This window comes from Vanellus vanellus (genome assembly GCF_965231255.1).
Source record: "Vanellus vanellus genome assembly, chromosome: 2".
Classification (NCBI taxonomy): domain Eukaryota; kingdom Metazoa; phylum Chordata; class Aves; order Charadriiformes; family Charadriidae; genus Vanellus; species Vanellus vanellus.
In genome coordinates, this window is record NC_138906.1 from 61,034,232 (window position 1) to 61,061,586 (window position 27,355).

General features: G+C 41.3%; 1 protein-coding gene across 1 annotated transcript in view; it reads right to left on the reverse strand.

The window, feature by feature from the left end:
• The window catches only part of ELMO1 (engulfment and cell motility 1), a 310,350-nt gene that overhangs the window by 253,358 nt on the left and 29,637 nt on the right, over positions 1 to 27,355 (reverse strand). The window contains exon 2 of the mRNA XM_082479784.1: positions 9,610 to 9,759. Within this exon, the coding sequence (XP_082335910.1) occupies positions 9,610 to 9,687 (78 nt within the window). The 5' untranslated portion in view covers positions 9,688 to 9,759. The remainder of the gene's footprint in view (positions 1 to 9,609; positions 9,760 to 27,355) is intronic.

Sequence of the window (27,355 nt, forward strand, 5' to 3'; positions counted from 1 at the left end):
CTTGGCTGTAAATATTTGCCTCATGTCAAAAAGAATGGACTTGATGGTTTTGTTATTTTAATCTTCATAATGGAAATTTTACATAATATCTTTGCTGCATTTACAGTTCTGAAAAGTCAAATTCACCTTATTTGTCAATGTACTTCAAAGAATTCCTCACAATCAGACAGTCCAAAAATATTTCAAAGTTTTTCCTTCATCAAAATGAGTATTTTGTGCTAGTACATTTTAGTTTTGGGTTTTTGCCTTTATGTTCTGCCCCACACTAGTAGAATTGAAGTGTGCTTTTACACATGCCGAGATGTTCATTTAAAGCTCTAAAAAGATCAAGCTGTAGCTTTAATGCATGAAATAACACAGATCAAAGTAAACCTTATGCTCCCTATAGGAGATAACCCCTTCAGCTAACATATCACAGCCATCTGTGCTGAGCACATTGGTTAGTATAAGAGTATTTCCCGAAGGTAGGTATTAAATTGATATCTGAAATCCAGTGGGAAACGATAATGGGGCATTGTGTCCTTGCGACTTATGGATCTGCACACATGGGACGAATCCTGCCATTGACACCAAGCACAGGCAGCACTAGAGCTGACATGAATTTACACACCCAGTAAAGCTTCCTTTACACTGACTAGTTGGTACAGGTGCTTGAGATGCTGGCTAAGCGTAGACCTAATGACACCCACCACACATTAATACCTAATTACCACTTCTGTGCTCACCTGCACGTGTCTCAGGTCACATCTCCAGGTTTTGTGTGCTAAGATGCACACAGATCCCTAACTCAGTCTTCTTGAGTACCTGCCCTTGCTACTTGTGCAATATTTTGCAGTACTTCTAAAGTAACATGCAGAACACAGACTGAGATTTCCCACTCTGATTTCCTCACAGGTTTCATCCTTTCATGCCTACACCTTGGGGTCCCCATAGAGGTACCCAGTCACCAGAAAGCACTGAGCACAGGCACGCAAGAGCACGGGGTGGGTGAGTCCAGGACACCATTTTGTTCCAGGGAAATCGTGGAATGAGCAGAAAAAAGCTAAGAATGTGCAATACACCAGTGCTGACCAAGCCCTAGGTCCAGTTCAAGCCACCAGTACACTAACCTGGGTTTAAAGCGCTTCCAAATCAAATAGCAAATGTGTGTGTGTGTACATATGCGTGAACTGTAAAGAGGACAGAAGCCTAAACCTGGGTAGAAACCTGTGTTATATGTGCAGTTCAGATATACTTTGATTGTGCTATACCAGTGAATTGTAAATAGGTTTCTTTCTTTTAGGCCAAGGTTGAATAGCTTTCCTTTTCAAATGACTGGCAGAGACTCATTGCTTTTGCTTTTTCCAGGTTGGGTGGGTTTTGGTTGGGTTTTGGTTGTTTTTTTGTTTTGGTTTGGTTTGTTTTTTTTTTTTGGACAATGATTGGGATATCACTTTCCCTGGCTGACACCTTTTAATCACAGAAGTAACAAGAAAACCCTTAACCCTTGCTGTCATTAAGTCTATCACAGAAAAACAGCAGATGCAGCACATCTGTTAGTGGAAAACACTCAGCATTAAGAAAAAAAAAAAGTTCTGTTGCCGATTGGTGCATCTGTCAAAAAACAGAATCTCAAGCCAGTAAATACACCATTCTGCCTATAATTAATGCTACCATTCTACTAACAAATCTTTTAGTGCAAAAGTCCTTTTTATGGCTATTAAAAAAAAACAGAAAAACACCTCTTTTCAAAATCAGTGGAGGCTTCATCTGTTACTGTCATACACCAGGGGCTACAGAAACAGAAGCAGGACTGTCCGGCAGCAAACACCAGATGCCGGGACACCTGGGTCCTTGACTCACTACTTAGCCACTGGTTTCTCATGATGTAAGAGGCAAGGTCACTTACTGTATGGGACTGTACTGGGGAGGTTTGGGCTTCAGCCTCCTCTATCTGCTTTGAACCACTTTGGGAATCAAGTCTCTCCATTGACTACAATAGAGTATCTGGGAGACCAGACTTGTAAAATAGGTATTGGGCATCTGTAAAAGACAGAGAAGAGGATTTCCCTAACTCAGGGGAGCACCAGAGGGAGTGAACACCTGAAGAACAGGGACACCCCAACACTGCAGTAGCCAAGACCATAAAACCCAGCCAACACCACGCGGTTCCATCGGTGCAGCAACACAACCCAAGGCAGGAAACATTCGCACCCCAGAGCCGACAGCCAAAAACCCTCCACAAGTGCAGCCTGCTGATGGGAGACAGCTTTTATGGGCTCAGTTCACAGCCCTGAAGGCAGTAGTTTTAACGTGTCAATAGAAACACTTTTGTATAAATATAGCAAGAGAGGTACTGCAGAGCACACAAGACTTGGGGAAACCCAGGTGTTCACGTCCTCTTCACCTTTGCTCTCAGCTGCAGCTTCCTCAGTTACTCCCTTCTCTCCTCCAAAGACACCCTCACTCCTAAATCTGCATTTCACCAGCTCTAAGCATTGCTCCGCAGATCATGTGTTTAGGATTTTAAAGTGACTATACAACAAGGAAGCAGTGAAACACAACATTATTTAAACAAAAAAACCCCAACAGAATTTTACAGAAACTTCTTACTCCACATCTAGTGTCCTGACAAGCCACAACGTTCCCTGTTTCTTCAAGTACGTCGCACACCAGGATGCCAAAAACTCCCAGAGTACGGAAGAGTTATAAAACACCTAGGGACCTACAGCTGTGGATTACAGCATGTTTGCCTGTAACATACTCGCACCACATATTTAAAATACAGTCAAAATACAGATTAAAATACAAAGGAGGGCTTTAAGATGTGGCTCTTCACACAACCACTTTATTAGGTGAGCATACTTTTGAAAACTGAATGAAGAAACCTCAAACCCACAGCTCGTAACTGAGACACTGCTGGCCTACCAGGGTAGAAAAGTCTCCACATGGAGGCACAAAACACCTACACTGTGGGATTTTTAGTATTACTTTCTCTTGTACTACAATCTTGTAATGCTGTAAGAAGAATATGATGGAATCATAAAGCACACCTGGATACTCCAGCTGGTCAGAATGTGAATGAAGTACCTTGCAATTTATTCATTGGTGTGTAACTCCAAGAATCTCATCATTACACATTTCTCTTAAATATGGCAGAATTAACTTTTAAGTCATGAGACTCCTGCTGTTTCTTAAAAAATTTTGTGGATGCAACAACCTTACAATCATGTACAGCCCTCATCTTGAAAACACCTTGAGTTGCAGGCAGCAAAATTCAGGCTCCAACAAGAAGGTTCTGGCTAGCACTATGGGGCTAACAAAAATCACAGCCAGAAGAAAATCCCCCCAACCCCCCCAAACCCAAACAAGGACAGAATTAATAAAGTGTTTCATCTTTTTCCTAAATATTATTTCCTGAACATCCTTTACGTTGGAGATCAGGTACGCTGGGACACCATTTCGCCGGGGCCTCAAGTATCTCCTGGCTCTATTTCCACTTCTATATAAAAAAAAAAAAGTAACTGTCTCCTGCATTTAACTAATGTCTCCTAACACAGAAGACAGCACCAAGTAGAACACATAAACAGCATCCATTGGACTGTAACTCGCTAAATATTTCTGTATCTTGCCCCCCCCCATTTCTTTTACAATTTCTAACCCTTCTTCACAGCTGTTCCCTCTTCAGTCTCGTAAGCTTTGCTGCTGTCTCTGTATGCAACAGCATAAGACAATTTTTTATGTATTTTTCAGTGACGAGGTCCCCGCCACGCACCACAGGACATCAGTATGCAGCCTTGAAAGACTCCAACCAACCAGTGGGAATGTGGCTTTGGACAAGCCAGACTAATAAAACATAATGGGATGATAATGTTGCCCTTTTATCCAGAATGGCTGGCTGCCACCACAGCAAAGAACTGGAGCTCTAATGATGACTACTCCAACCCCACGGTCCTGTTAAAAAAGATATCATATTTTTCAACTCCCGTTGTAATTAACAATGATCGGTTCATTATGTTAACAAAGCAATGTTAAAAAAATATTAAGACTTTTCATTAGTGCAACAAAGAAAATGGCACATTAAATTAGCGGATGCGATTTCCTTATCAGTTCTATTAATAATCCTTGACGGTAACAAAACTGAAAGGATTATAAAAATGTTAAATATTTTCACTGTGTTTATATGCTGGTTAGTTATCTGCTTTATGAAAAGTTTCACCTTCGTTTTTGTGAAGCTGAAAAACTGACAGGTACAACAAGGAGCAATAAGACTCATTAAATTATTGTTACCATCTTTTTAACACCTGAAATCCCTAACTTTAGCAAACTGGCTTAAGCTAGCTGAGTGTTTTTCAATCTTTTTGAAAAAGCCGCCACCTTTTGGCTCATTTATCTTCAGGTAAGTTTCCCATCAGCAGCAACCAAGGTCCTCCCTTCAGAATGGCCGAGATACAGCTCCAGTGGCCGCCCTCAAGCACTAACTCCCTTTTCCAACCTGACAGAAAGGAGCTGCTGCTAGCAGCTCCAGCCAGGGAACACTTTTGTAAGTCCGTGTAAGATTTATTCCCTGCCCGAGCTGCTTCCTAGTCCTCTGTCTTCAAGAGACTGAGATCCTGTCAGCTGTTAAAGGCACTGACATTTCCCTTAACTACTTTAAACTCACCATGTGCAATAACACTGGAAATCCTCACAATATTCATACCAAAAAGCATCAGTAGCTCCAGCTACTGCAATACTATTACACTTTCTGGATAAGAATTCATATAAATTTGCAGGTTTGTGGGAAGGAGGCAAGAGCCTCACTCTTCCTTCATCCCCTCAGCACTAAACCCCTTGATTTTGAGGGAGTCGGAGTCTGGAACCAGAACTAAGCACAGGGAGTGATGCTTCATGGTACAGCCTCTGGTACAGCGAGACATCAATATCCCTTTCTTCTTCACCACTTGAACGATGCTGGTGCTCACTAATATTGCATACGTTTAGACTTGTGATGCTAAGATTGTATCGGTATACTGCTATTACTAGTGACAGCACTTGCAGAAACTACAGCTATTCTTAGTCCACACACATGGCAGAAGCAATGTGCTACTTTCTTTTCTCTAATTAAGCATTTCACCATCCCTTTTGAACTACATTTCTCCCCACAGTTTGAGAAACACTGCGCTAAGTCAATTAACAATCCCCGAGGGTCCAGATTTAGGTCTGAAATCCAAAACGATTTGAAAGTGACCCTTAAAAAAACCGAACCACCTCTTACTGGTTTCCTTTTAATATACAGTGAAGTACAATGACTTCTCTGAAGAAAAAAAAAAACAATTAAAATGACAATTATAGCATACACTGGCAGAAGAGAAGAGACAACTTGAAAGACACTCTTAAAAGATAAATTTGCTGACTAAATCTAAACCTGAGAGAAAGCATTAAAGCACCCCATGGTTCCTCCCATGTGCTGCACTGCACTGTATTAACATGAAACTGTCTTTTGACAGTGCTCCTGTACATTTTGCCCACTGTACCTGATTTGCATCTTGAAAAGAGAACACAGTTTTTTCTTTTTTTAATTTATTTTTGGCTAATGTAAAGATTCACATCTGCTAATTTAATCTATATTTAATGATCTCACAGACAAAAGTAAACCTGGCCGAAGAGACTGTACGGCCAAGTTTAATTACAAACCCTTCCCTTCCGTAGAAACAGTGTTTACGTCCAATGGTGAGAAAGTTCATGCCTGAGTTTAGAGAAATCTGGTTTCAGTACAACTTGTGTCAACACACAAGAGTGGATTTGAATGAGATAAGCTAAAATAGTTATTGTCCCCAAATAGTCATCTTGTGTCTCTCCTGGAAGCTGCTTCCCCTGCAGAAGGAACAGTGAAGCTGTAAATCCACAGAACAAAGCATCCAGGTAACCTAAAACCAGCACTGGCTTACCTAAAATAATTTGTGCTGTAAAATAAAAGACCTAAAAGTTGAGAATAGGTTATGCATAATGGGCACTAATTAAAGCATACAAATTTCCATCTGAACACAAGAAATAATATCATCTTATGAAGTGGCTATTTCTGGGACAAAAAAAGAAGAGAAGACAGCACAGAGTAGCCAGCATCCTGGTTCACCTGTACAGAGCCTGTGTGGCCCTACTCTTAACATCTGTCAGAATAATCAGCCAAAAGATTTAGAGAAGAAGGTAATGGGCAGTCAGCGTCTACCATTTATTTCTTTCCCAGACCACACCCCTAAAAAGTCCACAAAAAGATCCCAGTGCAAATGCAGACACCAACCCATTTCCATTCCTCCCCCTACATGACAGGAAGACTTAAAAGTAGATGATCATACCTATATCCAGCTCTAAAAGTCCTAATCAAATCTTTTCATTAAAAACTAATTTTGACCACAGTACCAATATTGCCAGTAGGGATTTAAGCACGGAGGAGGAGTCTGGAAGTTATTTTTCAAATTTATAATTGAGGAAAGTGATGGAAGTGGGGGGAAACCCAAATGAAAAAAGCCAAGTATTCTGGAAAAAGAGTAACTGAATTCAGTCAAGTCCATCTCTGAAGGAGAAAGTAGAAAAGTACATTAGCTTGCACAGGCTTTAAAATCAGCTTTAATGCATACAGGCAACAGCCAGTTGCTAGGTTTACTGCAACTTAATTAGTCCCCTCCTGGTAAGAGAGGGGGCAGTAAATAACATGCAGTTTTGCCTTCCTTGTTTAAAGCAACTTTCCAGGAAAAAAGCAGTTGTAAAACCCTGACATCAAATAGTACCTTTCAATGAACGAGAAGAAAGGTTAGGCACAGAGGGTGATTCTGAAAAACACCTAATTATATATTAATTGTGCAGGCAAAGAGTCTCTCTAACTGAGTGACACTAATTTTGTATGATTAAAGTCCAAATTGTCATTCATGAACCCAGGCTGACAAACCTACAGAAACATAGTGGGAAGCATTAACTAGAAAAAGCTCTGTCCCTCATGAAGTCCAGGTTATCAGAAGCCATGGGCTCGAAGGGGAGGTTTTTAATGTAAAGTTTAATAACATTTGGTGGAAAAAATACTCATGAACTCTTTTCAGGTCCAACACCTTCCAGTATACCACTGTCAATCACTCTGGTTTCACAATGACATTTCCTCATTTTGAAAATATTTTCTTCTCTTCATCTGAAAGCAAAATATGCATATACACAGCAGGTGAATTGCAATACTGTGTAACTAAATATAAATAAATGCTACCAAGTGTATATAATGAGCAACCTAAAAAAAAAAAAAATCCAGGTTTTCCTCTGATCTTTTATATGATATTTGTACTTCAGTATTTGGAATAGCCTCAGTACCCTGAAAGATAAAGAACTTGCGTCATGCTACAGTAAGGTTTTTTGGTTGTCCTTTTTAAAGTAGTAATACAGTGCTGTTCTTTTAAATACTGCTTTTCTTGCTGGTAAGGGATCAGAGAGGGAAGAAACTGGTAAGGCAAAGTTTTTAGGATTTTCTGAATATATGTCAAATGGTGCTCGAATGAGCAGATCCTACCTGGGAGACAGGCACTGACTGCAATGTTTGGTCAATGGGCAAATCATTTCTCTTTTCTGCCTTCCTTTTCCCTCCTCCCCTTTATCATCTCTGACAGCTAGCCATCTGAGGTATGAATCATCTCCTCCACTACAGCTCTTCAACTAAATAGATGTTTTAAAGGAAACAGATTGGGGAAAAGTTAGCATTAAGTGAACCAAGGGCAGAGCTGTGTGTTTAAAAACATGTATCACCTTGTATGTTTCCAGCGCTCATTCCCACATTGCCCCCATCCCTGAAAAAGGCAAATGTGCAGGTTTCTGTGCGCGGGTATTAGGAAGGGATGTTTCTTTCCCACCTTCATTTCTTGTCACCACACCTGTATCTTCCACGTTAGAAAGGTGAGGGATGAGACCCTCAAACTTCATTCCCCCATTCCCCCCTGCATCAGGAGCTGGCTGCTGTTAGTCTTCTACCTTTCAAGCTTATTTTCCCTCTTCTTCCTCCTCTTCTTCCCCATAAAGTGGCATGAGGAAGCTTGCAGACAACTTGGCAGGCTGGGTTGGAAGAGCTCTACCCAACATAACTCAGCATTGATCTTTCTTGTCCCCTCTAAATCTTATATAATAAAGGGAAAAACAAGGTTCCAGAACAGTAGGCTAATATTTCAGATAAGGTATGAGGGGTTTTTTGAGAGTTACTTTAAGCCATTTTGTAAATTAAAAATAATCATTTTGTTATTATTTTACTGCTGCTCAGAAGGATACTGCATAATTTTGGTTCAGTTTTGTCCCCAATGTACTTGGTAGCAAAAAGCTATTGTTCATCATGATTAACATGCCCCTTGCCCTGAACACAGTGTGCACAGTGTCTACCATTCATTACATAAGAAGAAAAACGTAAAACATTCTTTGCTCCAGAAAGCAAGAGATTTGTATCTGTGGATTTATGCTTACTAAAAAATTTCAGCAAATGAAAATGGAGAAGCTTGGCAGGTCTGGAAATTAAACTACAAAGTGCTAACCACTTGGGAACTCCCTGTTCTTCTAAAGGGACTTTTACAGTTGCCTAAAAATCATAGTGCTGTTATTCCAGCCACCCTCTAGTTCCATGGTTCTTCAAAGCTCACACAGGAGTTTCCCAGGCATATGCCACATAAGGGTTAACCAGAAGCGAAACTGATTGCACTGGATGAAGAAATTAGGATCCCATTTCAGTAAAACATTTTCAGCATGAATTCAAATTTTCTCCTCTCCAATAGAACTTTATAATGTGCTTGGTCCCCAGATACACTAGGGTCTAAAGCACATTATGAAATGCCTTCCTTCACTCTGAATAATATTTACAGAAATAATTATTATTCTAAACAGGTAACATGCTGTATGATTTCAAAATGTTATGGGTAAGCTCTTACATATTAAAGAGGTTGCTTTTAATATTAATACATGTGCCACAAAAACAATCTCAAGAGAAGTCCAGAACATAAAACACAGCAATTGCATAAATTGATTTGGTTTGTTTCCCCCCCAACTCCCCCCCCCCGCCAAATTTCCTACAAAGGGTCTTTAACTCATAGTTTGGAATTTTTTAGCTTCTGTACACAGCCTGCAATCAGTCCATTAGGCCACTGCATTAGAAATAACTAGTTAAACAGGACAACCCCTGAGATTCCTGTATGGAACAGCAAAGATCCTCCTGCTCACTACTTAAGTTCCAAAATGTGCACTTGCTGCAGTCATTCAGTATGATCCTACTCCAAATGCAAAGCACTGACTAGAAATTTGAAGACTTTCCACCCAGAGGTAACAATATTACCACAATTTTACAGTTGAACACACTAAGGCACAAAAGTGTTAAGTGGGTCACACAAGCAGTAAATGCCTTATTTAAGCAGCTGTTTTAAAAGAAAAAGCAAATAAAAAAAAACTCAGCTGAACACATCAAAAACATGAAGCAGTAAGAGAGGAAAAGGGTTACACCCCTTAAAAAAAACACCTTGACCACAATGCGCTCACAGAAAAATACATGTGCATCTAAGTAAACATAAAGGCAGAGACACACACGCGCAGAGAAGAACTTATTTACGCACAGGGCCGGCCGAGCACACGTACGCAGGCACTTACTTGATCTATTTCCATTAACTTGGGGAAGGCACCTGGCCATTCGATCGCCACCTTCACTATATCAGCAGGAGGGGGCATTGCGATGCTGCTGTTCTTCGGAGCCAGTAAAACTGGACACTAAATACTGCAGAGTCTCTCTCTCATTCACACCTGCAGGGAGAAGGAAAAAAAAAAAGAATAATAACATAGCAGTTCAGACAGAACTCCAGCGCTGCCGCTTCGCCTCCTACATTTTGCCTGGCTGGGCAGGTGGATGAAAACGTACGCATGTATGTATGTGCAAGAGCAGAAGAACGGCGCATATTAGAGAAGCAAACACAGGACAACACCACAACACGCTGCACAGCTCCACAGCCTGTTAGAAAGATGGCTGAAGCACTGAAATGTACGGTGAATAATAGACATGCATTAGATTTAAATAGAGTAACTATTTTTAAAGATTATTAAATACGCCGGTGGGGAAAAGGGACAAACTAGTGCAAGCTCCTGTTACAGTGTCACTCCTGGGGTCCCAAGGAACAAGACCGAATCGGTTAAAGCTGGCACTCCCGCAGAAGAGATTGCCCAGGAAGTTATGGCCAGGAAATACTGTTTCTTTTAACTACAGCAATGATCTTCTGGGTGTTCACAAATAGATCACTGCACTATAGCAACCAGGATGTCAGGAAGAAGGCAGAACACACAGCAGTTTCCGCATATACATACACATACACACACACCCCCCCTCACCCAATGGATCCAGAGATACCCATATATATAAATCCTTCTTTATGGTAAATCTCAGACACGTGAATACACAAGGATATAGTATACATTAGCAGTGATATAATCAGCTACATAAAACGTCATAGTTCTGCAAGAGTATGAATATCAATAGGCTCTCATGTCAAACAGCACAGGCTGTGAATTTTGGGGAAGGAAAGAAAAGGGGAAGAACCAAATCCTTGGGTTTTGCAGAATGTAAATTCTGGGGCTTTTGGCTCAAAGTTTGTAATCTCACAATAGCAACAAACATTTCTGAAGAGGGTGTAGTGCCTTTCTGGGCTTGCAAACAAACCTTCCGCAGCCCTCTCCCAGCTCGGCGGTGGCAGGACGGCCACTGAAGTAGCACAGTCTGCAATTCTCAGACACGGCAACCCACGCACCCTCCTGCAGGCTGGGAGCTCCCCGCTGGCATTGCCAAGTCCTGCGCACTGACCCCAGCATTTGCCGCGCGCTCTGCCAAGACCTGGTAAAACACCATCGCGTACGGCAAAACCAAAGAAGTTGTAGAAATCCCCAGAGGTGCAGTCCCACTTCTTCTTAGCAGAAAAGAGAAGGAAGTGGTGAAAGCATGGACACGCTTGCACATTTACCCTTTGAAAGAGCTAAGGCAAGAGATGAGCTGACAGAATATACCAGACATCCAAAAGCCACAAACAGGTACAGGAAAAAAAAGGCTCTGACCATCATCAGCTGCTGCTTCAACTAACCCATCTACAACGCTTCTCCAACTGCAGCAGAAGCAAGAACTCAGATCAGCCCAAACAAAATCACGAAACCATCCCTTTATCGAGAAATTTTGTACCTTCATCTCATACTACTTATGCGTGGGAGTTCATCCAGCCTTCATGTATATGGCTCTGCCTTTCCTTTTTTCTTGCGTCCCCTCTGGTCTACACTGACAAGGCTCAGTCCTCCGTGTTTGCGAGCTTTGCTACATTCTACATAGCATTCTCAACAGATACTATAAAAGCAACTTACGAACTTCAACACTCCAGCAATTTATTTACAACAATGGCAGTCCTGATGCCGACAGGATCTCACATCACCACAACGCAAAGTGCAAGGCAGTAAATAAGACAATGGCCAGTCTATAAATAAGACTGGATTGCAGGAAGCACCTTGAAAGACTAAACGTGATTAAGAAACACAGTGATACTGTCTACTCTGGTAGATGTGACAGGGACAGGGAATAAACACAATTAAAGCATGCCACTGGCTTGCTGGCCATTAAGAATAGTCAGACACTCACTTTTGGCTGTTCTTTCCCCACCATGAGTAGATGCAAAGTCCCCACCATTCTCCCCTGACACTCCACGCTCCCACCATTTGCATCTCCCATGAGCGTTCCCCGTGCTGCACAGCACACTCACTCAACCAAACAGGGAAAGAAAAAAAAAAATAAATATATTTTCAGCAGTCATCTGTTTTTTACCACATTCAAGTCAAACAGCTTCCCAGAGGTGGCACAACATGGACAGGGGCCAGGGAGGGTGGGGGGGAGAAGTGAGACTTGTTGGCAGTAACGAGCTGTTAATCCACCTCGACAGTCAAACGAAACCAAGACCTTTGGCGCCTTTTTGCTCCCACACTCACGGTGACGGCATTTCCCACCACCTCAGCAGAACAGCTTCAGAAGTAGTCTCAACCCGGTGACGTTTTGGTATTAAACCGCCCACAGTGCTTCAGCGGAGCTGGCTGACTCCGTGCCTGACTGATGGGCTTCTCCCCGCGTTCCCTGGCACGGCCCCGCATCCCTGGCAGGAGGGATGCTGGAAGCCTCAGCCAGAGCCTGAGTTTACTGGCCACAACACAAAAAGAGCAGCAGCTCCTGCCAGATAAACTTGACGGAGCATAGCTTCAGATGAGCAAGTCCTTATTTACAACAGTTTTATCCCCATCCCCCCTCCCCGCCTCATGCTTCTTCTATGAAAAAAAATCACCTGTAGGCCACATATATAGAGATGGGAGACCTATAAAAACTGTAGAATCCACCTAATGCATGGGTAAACACTTTCTTTTGACTCGGAAGACAGGGAAGCATCTCCGAGCACTGTCACTTCTCACCGCGAGAGGCAAAGGGAAGGTAACTCGCAGCCCAACGCTGCTCTAGCAGGTTAGCTAACTCCAAAGCTCACAATGAATGCTGGAGAAAAAAATGTTGATTCACGACCTCTGGCCATGACTGCAAAAGCAAAACAACATCATGCAGCAATAAATTTGGAGAAAACTTCCACTCTCACATACAAAACGTGGGCCTTAATGCTCATTTTGCTTTGGCGAGTTGTGGTCATGCAGGAAGAAAGCAAATGGTTTAAGAAAGAAAAGTCAAGGCAAGTTGACGGTAAGTTAATCAAATTTAGCTATGGAAAATAAGCATTTGCATTCCAAAGCAACGTGCAAGAGAAGTCTGCCACAGCATTCAGAAGACAATTTCAATATGACTAGTTTTTAATGCAGGCTAGCCCAGTTCTTCTACATAATTACAATTATTAATATACGTGTGCTTATACAGTCACAAAACACAAAGCAAAGTGACAGATCTTTAACTAATACAAATGGATGTAGTTCCATGTCTCCCACCAGGAGAAGACCAACTCATAGACATCGGTGTAGTCTGAATGCTGAAAAGCACATATAAAATCATCACTGCAAATTTCTGTCTGTTTCTGAGCAGACACCTAGTCAAATGTGCTGACTTTTTTTTTTTCCTAGTTTATACTCCTATGAATCCAATGTAGGATCCAAAAGATAATTTAGTTTTGTTCTACCTATATGGCAATGCCAGAATTTTAATGCCAGAATTTTTTTTTTTTTAAGGCCAAAATAGATGTTTAGCTGTCATCACAAAATTATGATTGCAAAGAAAATTCTGCATGCAGAAAATGCTGGCAATTTAAAATTACCTACTATTTATTCCAGTGGTACGCAGTGTGTTAGACACTGCCCAGAAAAATAAGAAAGGCACAATCCCTGGTGTGAAAAGCTTCCAATTTAGTAAGCAATTTTCATGATGTGAATGAAGAACTGGAATAGATTTGAACTGCTTTTTATTATGCCAGCAGCAGTCAAGCAGTGAAAAGGATACAGACATCACTAAAAGGTCTAGTTATGGAGTTTTCTCAAGTGCAATTCCTTTTTCTCTCCCAGTGGGATCTGAGAAGCACTGACATGTAAGAGCAACTTTGCAACTCATTTTTACGTTTATTTTTGAGGCAGAATCTGAAGGCAACAGGATGCAAGTGAGGGCACGAGCGTATGAAGTGGAGAAGGGCTCTGAGGAAAAGGACAGCAACTTCACATTATTTTCCGGAACACATGTATGCAGCTGTAACCTGGAGGAGGTTTAAGCAACTTCCCTGCTAAGCAGCAAACTATTTTATAATTTGAGGGAAAAAAGCCACAACCAAAACACCCCTACCACTTGAGTACACTTTCTTACATCAATGGGGTTTTCTGAACTATGACAGATTAGCCTATTAAAGTGCAAATTCTGCAAGTTATTGTTATTATCATACACAGTATATTTCTGCATTTCAACCATGCTATGCAGTGCTTCCAGTGGTCTAAGTCAGAGTAATAAACACTCAAGTCGGAAATAAAAGCATGTTAAATTTAATGCAAAAATGCATCAGCACAGAAACGCAAGCTCTCAGTTTACCTCCCTGTCTCTGAGGGATTAAATCAGCACACGTCAGTAAAACATATTGAATCTTCCCCTTCCACCTATGCATTACACATGGAAAACAGGATTTTATTTGTGTATGAAATGAGTTCTCAGTAGAAATCTTTCTTTTTTTTATTTTTTTTTAACTTGTTCTGCAATTCCCTGGCACTTTCCATACAAGGACCTCAAATTACTTTAAATAACTTACAGCTATCAGAGAACATCTCTCAAGAAATAAACTGTATTCTCACTCTATAGACAGGAGAAAAAGTGAAGGCTAATAGGAGTTACATGACTAGCAGTTCTAGTATATGGAAACAGCAGCCTGCAACAGCTCATTTCTTCTTTCACAGAAGCAAGGGAGCATCCCAACTGCACGCCAGGTCAATCCACGAACAGCCGGAGTAAGGAAGTCAATAGTTAAGAAGCGACCGAAGGAACACCACTCGCATTTGAGAATTTAATAAAGCAAAGCATGTGTGTCTCCTCCCTGGACAACAGGCAACGTACATAGGAATCACCTGGACCTGGCACAGACACCCCCCTCCTCCGCAGGCAGGTTTTCCCATGGCATTTCTTCAAGGCAAAGGAGGGCCAGGACAAGGCGGGACAGAGCGAGAGCCAGCAGGGAGCTGAGCCCCAGCCGGTGGCGCGGGGACCCGTAGCGGGAGGAGAGGGACGAGGGGGATCCCTCCACTCAGAACCTTACGTAAGTAACCGCTTCTTGTCAAACCTCATCAGCTTCCTTCACTCGGTTCCCGCCACCCCAGCAAACAGAAACTGAGTGAGTGGCAAGTTCAGCTGGAAGGTCCCTCAGGGACCAAGTCTGATTAACTATTTTAGAAAGATAATCCAACGCTGGATTAATATCCCCCAAGAGAGTTATTTTTGGAGTTAAACTGCATGACTGAACAGCCGAGTCTAAGGAGCCGTAAACATGCTCTACCATCTCTGCAAGAAATAAAAACAGGGCAGAGCAGCCAGGGGGCTGGATGTACCCTTTGTGTACATAAAAAGGCTTTCATGCTGCCTTTTTCCCTTTTGTTACGTGTTCGGTGCTATTCACCTCTGAACTAGACAGGAGTCAAAGGCACAGCAGACCCATGTCAGTAAAATCCACAGATGCTTTGTCACAAATGGAAGCTAAAGCTCTACAACAGCTATGAGCTATATTCTAGCAAGTGGTGAAAAAGAGGGGGCGATCTCGGAGAGCAGACAACCCACAGGGGCTGCTACCCCCTTTTGCAGCAACCACCAACGCTACAGGATTCACCTGGCCCTACTCCACAGAATTCCAGGGTTCAGAGCAGTCCATCAGCTTCCCAACGGGAACATTTCTTTGATGCTGAACCCACAGGGTCTGATCAATAATGCATAATTAGCCCAGGAATGCTCCACTTCATATTATGATAAAATGAGCTTTGGACCCCTCAGGTTTAAATACAACACTTTTCCTCTCCAAAATACCTGGAAACCTAGTATTGGAGGAGACTTTAGGAATATGGGTATGAAGTGTACAGCACGAGACAGTTTTTGTCACTGGCAAAGCCACCCAGGAAAGATGGTGACTATTCGTGTGGTTATCACCTGTCTCATTCTCACATACCCATAACCTTTCTTCACAATTTCATTCCAAGTATTTTACCTCTCTCACAGTTGTCTTGTTCCTCTCCTTAGGAAGCATTTTGTGTGGTTGAGGTTTCACTATCATTGACAGGCTCACTTTCAAAAAAGCACTCTTCAAAACTAGAGAGATAAATAGACTTTAAAGGGTGCTTGAAAAGAAAAGGTGGAATAAAACAACAGACTGGATGTACTCAGAATACAACCAAGCAGGCTGTCTGGTCTTGCTTCTAAAGCACATATTGAAGCAAAGCAGAAAAATTCAGGTACTTATTTAACTTGAACTCCCCCGCTTCTTGGAAGATCACGCTCCTTCTACTAAGAAACTTTTAGTTACAGGTCTACAGTTCAGAAGAGAGAGGACTAAGAACTTGGTTTTGACCATTCAAGGTATCTGAACCTTTACAGCAATTTAATTAACACTCATATACCATCCACTCAGATAAAAATGCTCTGTTTACTAAAGATGTTAATATCTGAGCTCTTCAAACTAGAGATCAGGAAAGTACCAAACTCAAGTATTCAAAAGACTATTCCAAGAAATAAATAATGATAATAATAATAAAAACTTAAACCGAAGACAAAAGAAAAAAAACACCCCCCCAAAAAAAAAAAACAAAACAAAAACTCCACCCAAAAAAAACACAACCACCACCACACCAACAATAACTCAGCAGTCAAAGAGGTAAGGTCTATCTAGTTTTACAAAAAAAGCATGATTTTTCAAAGCTCCTGAGTACCTGCCTAGCATGTAGAATTTAAAGACCACAGTAGACAGCAAGTACAGAAACAAAATCAAACACTGCTCTGAATAAAACATTAGAATCCACTTAAGACTTTTCAGTTTATCAGGGCTTGCCACTTCATTTGGGGTTGTTTCTCATGATTAGGCTGTACTTCAGATATTTCTAAAGTGAAGCAAGTAGCAAAAAACATCCCTTAAAACCCAGCTGAATACAATTTTTTTTTTCCCCTACTTCCCAATGTAGTCTCACATAACCTGAGAGGCAGGAGGGAAGTAATGGGAAAAAGATGAAGCCTCAATTTCAACCAGTGGTGCTGCTGTTCTTAAAGGTTTACAAGGATAGAATGAAAGTTTTCAGCAATAAGAAAGTTGGAGGGGAGAAGAAAGGAAAAAGCAAACTAGTACTGTGAAATAACAACTAAAATAAAGCAATTCTAAATACTACAACTCCAAAGGATGGATGCAATTTTTTTTTGAGAGGGACTGTTTTAATGCTTAAGCTAAGCACACTCCAGAGGAGTCCAATGTGATTGGAAATGGAGTAAGTTTATTAGAGGTTGATTGAAAATATGCTGAAGAGAAACAAAGTTTATCAGAAGTGCTGTGACTCAGGAAAGCAATTTTGAATAAAATACAACTAAGAGTAAAGAAATAAAAAAAAGTCACAGTCCTCTTTTCTAGCACTAGCATGATCTGGCTATGATACTTGGGACTTACCTGCCATTTGGATAAGTTAAGGGGCTAGGAAAAACACACAAAAGAGCATCCTGAGTCAAGATGGTAACACTTTTATTGCTTTGCTTCAGCAGAGGCCAAATCAAGACAATGATGGCTGGCTGTATGCCAAAGGACATAACAGATACAAGAAGATAAGCTCAAGGTTGGGAGAACCCTAAACTTCCTTCTCGAAGCAAGACGAGGCAGCAATATAAAAAACAAAGAGAATTTTTTTTACCCTATCAATGCTTATGACACATACAGAGGAACTAAGGGTACGGTCAGGAAGTTAGTCAAATGGAGGAAGAGAAGGCAAGAGAGAAGCATGAATGATAAAGGAAACAACCAAGTTAACTGACAGTACGTACAGGATGTCGAAGGTTGAAACAAACAGAATTATTTTCTCAACAAAACATTCTGCAAAGAAAAGTACCATGAAAAAGACACGTTGACACTCCACAGTGAACAAGCAGAGCCTGATGCTCATGGCTCACCAGAAGTAAAAGCAGCAGCAAAAAAAAGCTGGATACAATTTATGAGTCTAATGAGAGCCCAAAAGTTTTGATGACACCAGCTTTTTGCTTCAGGCACTGACACTGCTCTTCGATAAGGACGAAAACCAAGAAAATTAAAAAAAAAAACCACACCTGCCAGTAATCTTGCAGCAGAAAGCAGCTCCATCTACAGAGGTGTTCCTACCAGCACTATTTCTCTTCTACTTACTGAAATCACTACATCAAAACAGCTAACAGTCAAAACACCCCACATTTTCTTAACTTCTCAGCACTATATAGTCTCTGAACCCTGCCCTGTAGACTCCCAGCTCTCTGCCAGTTCACACTCTCATATTCAGAAAGAACAATTTGCCTTAACACTTGTGGACTTCCCAGTGGCTGCTCTCTGAAGGACATTCAGCAAAACGATGAGACTGCAAATGGGAGACACCGTGATGGCCGCCCACGAAAAAAGAAAAAAAAAAAAAAAAAGCATGGCACAGTTAATATTAGAGACCCTGTCTATAGCTATAACTTGTGGAATAACTTGACCTATTCTGCATTAAAGAGATTGTATCCTCAAACAGTATCGGTTGCTCAGACTAGTCTGGCATTTTAATGGACATTATTAAACCCAGTTTGGAAACAGAAATACAGAGTCTAAGGATTCTGGACACTGTCACATCCCCCCAAAAATGCTGTGCATATACCCATCTGTAACACTGATTTCACTCCGTTTTGCTGGGTGCTGCTCAGTCTGTGTACCTGCAAGCCTGGAACCACTGTTCTGGGGACATCCCAACCTGATATCACCCTCCCTTTCAATGCTGACACATACCTTGGGGCCATCATTTGTAACCCTAGACCAGGAAGAGCTCGCATACCTGAGCAATCTTCTCAATTATTCAGCCAGGTTAACAATACTATCCTTGTAAGGTAAATTACAAGCAAAAAAGATACTAAAAAGCCCAAGAACAGGGCAAGCTCTGCCTTCACACAACCAGAACGCACATGGTGTTTTGAAGGGATGCTAGAAACCTTTCAGAAGAAACTTGAGTACAAGTTAACAGCAGTGCCAACACTCTGCTCACCCAGCCCACTTCCAGGGCCAATGTGCCCTGTGTAAAGCTTGGTAAAATGCATTAAACGTGACACTTGGTAAGAGGAGATCTGGGTATTTTAACATGAGACTATCCTTTGCTCATCTCTGTATTGCAAAACCATGAATAGCAGATGATCCCGCTCAAGATGGGGGGCTGGACAAGATGACTTCCAGTAGTCCCTTCCAGCCTCAACCATGCTGTGATTCTCCAAGCACACCGATACGACTCTAAGCACTCTTGAAGTCCTAGCCTGTCCAAACGTGTTCTAACATTGTGCCTTTTCTGTACTCAACTGTGCACACAATGAGCAAAAAGAGCTGCTTTTGTAGCAGGTTGCCTTCTATGCCGTAACAAGATTCACTAAGCACACTAAAACTAGATATTGGTTACAACTTAAAAACAACAACCTCCACAACTCTTCCCAGCTGTCATCCAAGAGCACTCATTCAAAAAAGATCCCAATCTTCCCTACCTTGAACAAAGATTTTAAAAGACAAGATGAAACTTTACTTCTGACAGGAAAACTACAGCACATTGCTTTTGTGTTGCAGTCTAATACATCACATTCAAGCACTCAGTACAATTTGCCATCACCTCATAATTTTACTGCACACTTTATTCAACATTAAAATCCACATGGCCTAGGGAAAGAGGAAAGAGTGATGCAAACATCATCCTTCTACTGGTTTAAGTCATAAGCTCTAGAGAGTGATGCCATTTAAGCAGTGGACAACGGTTGAAAAGCTTACTGTCTCTCCCTTTTAGCAGGGACAGCAGGACAGACAATGTGTGCACTCCGAAATTACAACCCGTACGTGAACTTAAAACACCACTGAATCTAATTTATGTTATTATGTGGGGCTGTTAAAAAAAAAAAAAAAAAAAAAAAAAGGCCGGGGGGGGAGGAGAGAGGGAGAGCCACTGCAGTTAAAGCTAAAGAGATGTGCTATGATTGTCTCCTGTTTTACCATCAGAAATAACTAGAAATACTTTAACAAAGAAACCTGACTCATGAAAAATACTACCTAATTTTGTAGATATGTTAAATATGTTTACTTCATTGCTTAGGTAAAAAGTCGTTATCACTTAAAAAGTCACCTCTGTAGAAGATACCTGGAGAAGCAGATCATATATACTATCTCATAAGTGACTATAATTACAAAGGCTCTTTAAGACTCCCCAAACCGCTAACAGCTAATACTGTCAAAAGCTGATGACAGCACAGCTGTGTTTCCCCATCTCCATGCTCCGGTTGAAGCTCCTGCTCCAGCCTCTCTGGGAACATGCATAGTTATGCCAAGAATGAGCAAAACACTCACTGTTTCCAAATTGGCTAATCAACGAACCCAGTGCTTAACCTTCCCACAATACATGCATCCAGGCAAGGCAACCAGCACTGTCTGCAGACTGTGGACTGAACCATGCCAGCCACATTATTCTGCAAGACGACTCGTGGCAGTTTCCTTCTCGGGAGCCAGAACATCAATTGTCACCGATCGCTGCTGCAACTCAATCAACTTCTATCAAAACACCCATTCAAAATGAACCAGCACTTGCTGCGTGATGCTTTTCTCTATTCTTCTAAAAACAAATAGAGTGCCTCAAATATTAATACCCCCTTGCTTCCACCCAGGAGTTATTGCCAAGTATTTTACCTGCTCAGAACTTACAAATGCTAACTATAGAACAGGGAGAGGCTGGCAGCAACAGCCAAAAGGACGCTATACCTTTGCTGCATAATAACATGCATGTCTCTATCTCATTACATAGCAAAAAAAAAAAAAAATGGATCCTCATAAATGTTTTATGTTAAAAGTATTGTAATATATACATCATCCTGAGCCACCATCCTTATGTTCTCCACTAAAATGAAATCTTCCTACTCCAAAAACCTCAGACTTCTGCCATTCAAAGTCCAGTTCCACAGCAGATCTGATGTCTCTTCTTCCCCAGTGCCAGCACTGGCACTTGTCCAGCAGGACAGTTCAGAGAGATGGATTGTCCAAAAACTAACCCCACAAAACAAAAGCAAAGACACATTTTCCGCCAGATTAACCCCCTGAATGTGTTTGCCACTCACTCACCTGAGCGTCAGGACCACCATAAGGAATGGGTAGGGACAAAGAGGAAAGCAGAAATAACCTGCTCATCTTAATCCATCATGCAAACGTGCCCTGAGCCAAAAAAGAGGGTTTATTTCACCTGTGCAAAGTTCACGGCACACAGCTGAGATTCAATTCCACTGAGGAGAGTGATGTAAAAATATGCAATTACTAAGTTCATTACAGTATGTTTCATTAACTCAATGAGCTCCTTTATAATTGTAAGAGACATTAAAGGATTAAAGCATTTGGACAAAATCCAAGTACATTTTTAGTGCTCTGATGATTGCCAGAGTTCATATCTTCAGAAATATAAAGTAACATCCCTTCATCAAGTCCCCTGTGAAAGTAAACACTGTTTAGCCTTCTTGCTCGCAGACTTCAGTGTTCCCAAATTATATTTTCCCGTTGCACTGGGGGGTGAGGGGTAGCAAACCACTGTTCGGTTAACTGTCTAGTTCAATTTGACATAATTAGAAGTGTTTCCAAATAAACTGTCAACTGAAGTTGACCATTTTGAACTTCCTAGAGGGCTAACACCTGGCTGAAAAGCCCTTTGTGTGAAAATGGCAACGCTAAAACAAAGCACACCGCAGTAACTCCATGGCACTTTTCATCTGCTTTCAGTAGTAATTTAATGTCAGTAGATCTCTAATGTTCAAGAAGAAAGTGCATTTTAGCTATTAATCTCTTTAAAACAGAACAGAGTCCTTTCTGCCCTTCAGTAAAGCAATTCTATTCTGCTATGAAGACTAAAACAAAGCTTTACTGGTTTGGCAGCATGGTGACAACAGTAAACACAGAGCCTTACCCACTCTCATTTTACGCTATATTAGGCAATATTCACAGGTTGTACACTGAAAGTATAAACATTTCCAAAAAGCCGCAGTGCGCATCTCTACTAAAAGAATACTCCATTTTCTTCTCTCTCTCTCCCCCCGCCATCCTACAGCACATTGATGCTTCAGGTTACTGGTTTTGCAGTCTTCATGCTGCATTCACAGAACCATAGCCACAGCCCATCAGAAGGTCTTCATTTGGAGTAAGAAGTGTGATCAGGAAAGAGATGTCCTATTTCCAAAGCTGTCAAATAACTCACCCTGTAACAAGTAATTGGACTCCACATCTCTGAAGACCAGGACTTGAGTCCCATTTCAATTACAGTCTCCTGCTCCCAACAGGGGATTCTGCTGTTCTGTCAGAGCTGGATGTGACTTCCTTCTAACTTGCTTGGGAGACTGCTCCAGTATGTAGGGCTCACAAAGGCATGTTCTCCACAACATGTAGTTCCCAATTGCTTCTTCTTGATGTGGGCATACAAAACTTAAGAGGACAGTGTACATGAGGAATGAAGGAAAATGTTTCCTGAAGATTTTCTGAAGTTTCCTTTTCACATTTGCCATTCTCCAAACTCTGGAGCAGATTCCTACTAGCCACACCACCTTTACAAGCTCTCTTCTTAGGGTGCTTTAGATGAATTAGATGAATTTCAGCCACTTCTCTTACCTTGCTGGTCTCACCCCCTATGCCAACAACTTTGACTAGGACTGGGGAAAAAAAAAATAAATAAAAATGACACTAACTCTACTGAAGGCCCTTGGAGAAAATTCTGAAGTAGCAGTGCCAGTAGGTAAGTAGGTAAATACGCCTCATTGGTGCCAAGGACAAAGTCTAATGCTCCCATTTAAACAAGATAGAAAAATGTATTCTTGCATTTGCAAAACAAAACTCTTGAGACACAAAAGCCCCAGATTCTTATTTGACCTTGGTGTCATTGAGAGAATGTAATCATTAGCAGCTAGTGTAAGATACACCAGAGAAAAATAAACTGAAAAACCCCACCTGCAAATAGACCTTGTATCTATCAAGCTTTTTCCCCACAGCACTGATTAAAGAGAAGAACTCCCTACCACACGTAGTAATCACTCTGTTTAAATGAACAAAAGTCTGCTTCAAAGACAAGGATGTTAAACTTGGAACCAAGAACACTTGTGTTTAATTTTCTTTTATTCAAAGGCTTTGTGTGTGGCCACGTACTTGCCCTTTGGCCCTCTGTGCCTCCAACCGCCAACTATAAAATGGGGCACTACACTTCCTGAGAGAAGCTGAGAGGCATTTAGAGGCTACAGGGGGTTGTATCTAAATCAGGCTGACAGATTACCCAGAATGGGCAGCCACCTTATATATTCATGTGCTCGGACAGGCTACTGGCCCATTTTATCCTTCCCAGCTCTCAAGGTCCTGAAAGCAGAGACTGGCTTACCTATTTCTTGCTGCCATCCTTAGTTTGAACACAACACCTGTCATTAAAAAACAGAGAGGCAGAAGTGGAGGATGCAGCTTCAGAGCCTGCTGGAAACAGTCTGTGCTCTTTTTAGCATTCAGAGCACACTGCTGCAGTTATCCGTCAGACGGAGCTTCTTACAAGAATCCCAGGTATGGACTTTGGGATGGGACAGAAAGCCATAAACCATTTTGTGGCTATATTTATTGACCAATGTCTTCTCTTACTCTGCCAAATTAAAAGTTTCATTACCAGCACAAAATGACAAATAGATTTCTAAGGTACGTAATCCACCTAAAACAAATCAGCAAGGGAAACTAATTTCCCAGGCAAAATAAAAGCATCACCATTATGTTCATTTAAGCCAAGACTGAAAGAGCACACAGAACATGCTATAGGGAGCAAGTCTGAAGTCTCATTGCCATTTTTTCTTTACATATAAAGCTGTTTTTCCTTACATTAAGAGTCCCTGAGGCATGCACGGACATCTGCAGAGCCAATCAAAATGCAAATACTCTGAAATAGCCTAGTGAGCAACTACTGCTCGTCTCTTTACCACGTTCTCCTTTCTTCTCAGGCCTTCAGCATTTAATACGGGTGACTTTGCAAAACACTGTGTGCTTTGGTTTTAGAGCCCTGAAAGTTTAAGCTGTTCTCAATTTAGAAATAACCTGTCATCTGGCTCCTTGCTTCAGTCATTCCTGGCAACTGCCTTATTTTCAGCATACTCATGACAGGAAGATACCACTGTCCTGTGACAGTTACCTCTTTCAGGCCCCAAATAATCTCTGTAGTTTTACACAGTGAAATTAATGCATGGCTGCTGGCTACCCTACCCTCCTGCCTTTGCTTTTAGTCATTTAATCGCTGAAGTGGAAATACAGATGTTAAAAGAGACAGGCACATGACAGAAAACACTTGCCTCTTGCTTTGAAGACACGTAATGTGACAGCAAGATGAAAAATCCCACAGCTATGAAGGATCCCAATTTTCTCAGGGTAAGGTGCTCACAGCATCTTGCATAGAACCTTTTCATCTGTAACAAAATCAAACTGAACTATTCCTGCTAAATTGAGGAGCTGCCTGTTTTTAACTGTTCCTTTCTTAAATTCGTCCCTATTTCTCCTGGTTCATTAACCAACCTTATTTAAGAAAGAAGAATCATAAAAGAAGAATCTTAAAAGGAAATAGGCAGCAAGGTAGTTTTGCATGCCACCAACCAAGTTAACTGCAATATGAATTGCTGCTTTCTGTTAAGAGAACCTCAACCTTGCCAAAGATTGGCAGTTTCTTCTAGCAGCTGAGAAGTAAAAAGCCTTGTTGAGCACATTTTCCTTTTGAGCAGCTACACGTGTGATGATATATGCAGCACATCTATTAGCTTGTGTGTGAGAAGGTCTATACGGGTCTCTGCTGTCAGGCTGTGTCCCTTCAAATTTTCACTTTCAAGTTTGCAAAAATATATTGCATTTTTATATCGATGAAAAAGCTGGCAATAATACCCATGAGAGCTGCTTTCAAGCATTTTAGATTAAATGTCATCTAAAGCATGATTTGACCTGGATCTGCTTTTAGATTTTTTAATTATTGACTTATTATATGTGCATTAAAAGTCATTGGAGGCAAAAAGTCATTTGTATTTAAGATACTATTTTTGCTTTTGTATGACTTAAGTGATGACAGCTTTAAGACCCGCTAGAGTAAGCAAGGATTAGACTTTAATGTGCTTTCCTTGCTTTTAGCATATAAAAGTTTCACATGAACAACCCTTAGAAAGAATAGCAACTGTCAGAAGTTTTACTGTGTTCTTTTTAACAAGGATGAAGTAGGGAAACATTTATTTATTTATTTTTAAACAGGACATTCATTCACAGAAGAAATCTAAGCATAACACTCACCTTTAGCCTAAGCGGTACAACTCATCTCTCTCACCTTTGGCATTCCCCAACCCCCGCTCTTCCCCCCCACCCCCCCACCCCCACCCCTTTACATGACCAATTCTTCAAGCCTTCTTCCACTCCCTCAAAGAGATTACATTCACACTCACACTGACCATTTTTCCCCCAGGTGGAGGTTTTGTACCAACTGCTGCGCTTTCATCTCTGCTGAAGCACATCCCGGCTGAGATGCAACAGAGACACTTCACCACTCCCCAGTCTCCCTCTGCACTTTTGAGGCTTTTAAAGCACAGAGAAGCAAGACCTTCACTGGCAATTTGGGAATTTCAGAAGTGCACATTGATATTTCATTCTTCCTGTATTTTTTTTTAAATGTCAGATTCAAACAACCTATGCTCTGAGGAAGCCAATTACTGTAGCTTTCATGAAGGTTAAAAGTTCAAAAGGAAAGCTGGTTTCTTCATTTAGCAGCCTTTTTCAACAATTCCGATAAAAAGAGGCCAAAGAGTGAGCGGATGTGTAGGTATGGCAGTAAGAGGGATGAGGGGATGGGTCTCAAAGTTTTTAATTCTCTAATTTATGACTCCCCCTCTTCCACCAGGTTCTGACCTCACCCTCTTCAGGGGATACCGTCCTAAACACTAACTACCAGCAATGAGAAAATGCTAGGAGAAACACACATTTCCTGCTGTCTTCCTCCACACACACAGAGCAAACAGTCCCCAAAGCACATCTTACCCCAAATCCTTTGGGAAAACATGTCCCAGACACACAAGGCATAATCATGGAAAATGATACCTCTTTCTCAAGCTTGCAGGCTTACTACGCCTTTTCTCAAAATCCCCTTCCTGCTGACAGATATAAATCAAGCAAGCAAACTTACTCTGTGAAGTCAAAACTTCACATGGCCACAAAAGGCTTGCTTTTCTTTCCTTTTTTAAACATTAACTTTGCACATGAGCACAAGCACCAAAAGTTAACACACTGAGTATTATCTTGCATTGGTTTTTCTAATGAAAATACACTGTAACCACAAAAGGAAACGCTTACGGATCAGTAATGAAGGGACTGATTCATATGCCCCAGAGAACAAGTGCTGAACAATGTACACTCAGTGAGATTTCAGCTTTATCCCTTATTAAAATAAAACCACGTGCCTGATCTTTAACCCACTTTGATTTATTAATGTTTTTGCTTTTCAAGATTATGAAAGTAAGTATGAACAGAGGAGTTAGAAGAAAACAATTCATCATGAACGCCTCATACACCAAACACTAGAATATCCATCAATCTTACTTCCTCTCTCAAAAACATGTATTTAGTTTTGAAGGACTAGATGGGAATTTCAATTTGAAAGTCACAAAAGTAGGCCAATGCAAATAATAAAATACTGCATCCCTAATGTAACACAGCCCCTGCTACTGTACACAGACATCAGTTGGTCATCTGTCAGTCCACTAAAATGTCAAATGCGTTTGAAAGATATTAAAGCATCAACACGAAAAAAGGAAGAGTCCTTTTAAAAGGTCAGAGATTTACAGATTCTGAGTTGTGCATAAATAAATCCTCAAATCCAAGGAACGACCATGTTTTTTACGCTGCAATGCCTTACGTTTCAAACACCTTCCCCACCAGAGTCCTTCACTGGAATGCAAATCTGAATTAAAGTCACAACGCAGAATGAGATTTAATCCTTTCGGTTGAGTCCCATTCCAGAAGATATTTGTTCTACATTACACAGTGTGTTACATTTTCCATGGGGTATTCAGGAAACTCCTAGTACAAAAACAATGAACGGGACGTTGCAGGTCAGGGAGAGCTACACTCACTGAATGAGAACATCTGAGGAAGTGGGGAGGACCTTACACAGTCTTTTATTACTTGGTTCCAGCCCCTATACTTTACGGAGTTTGTATTTGTGGGATAAGCAAAGTTTGCATGCAGCTCTTCCTTGGCCAGAGCTGTCCCTTGGTTTTATAAGAATTCAGTGCCCCAGCCAACTGTATAGGACCCTGGCAACCATGAGGCAGGTGTGACAGCTTCAGTCAGTTCACTCCAGTTCATGCTGTCGCTCTCAGACCATCTGTGCACCTAGCATTGGCACGTCTGCCAGTCAACCCAAACACAGGACAAGGGGCCTGTAGTTTTGGTTTTTTGAACATTTCTGCTAATAAAACTATCACTGCTCAAAGCTATCCCTGTAAGTTAGATCTGATCTATTACTACTGTCCTGCGCCTGGAAAAACCTGGAGCATTAATATTCCCACAGCAATAGGGTAGCTCCACAGAATGTGAGAGCAATACCCATATGTTGAAGTTTCCTATACCCATAGCTTTACAAAGGAATTGAT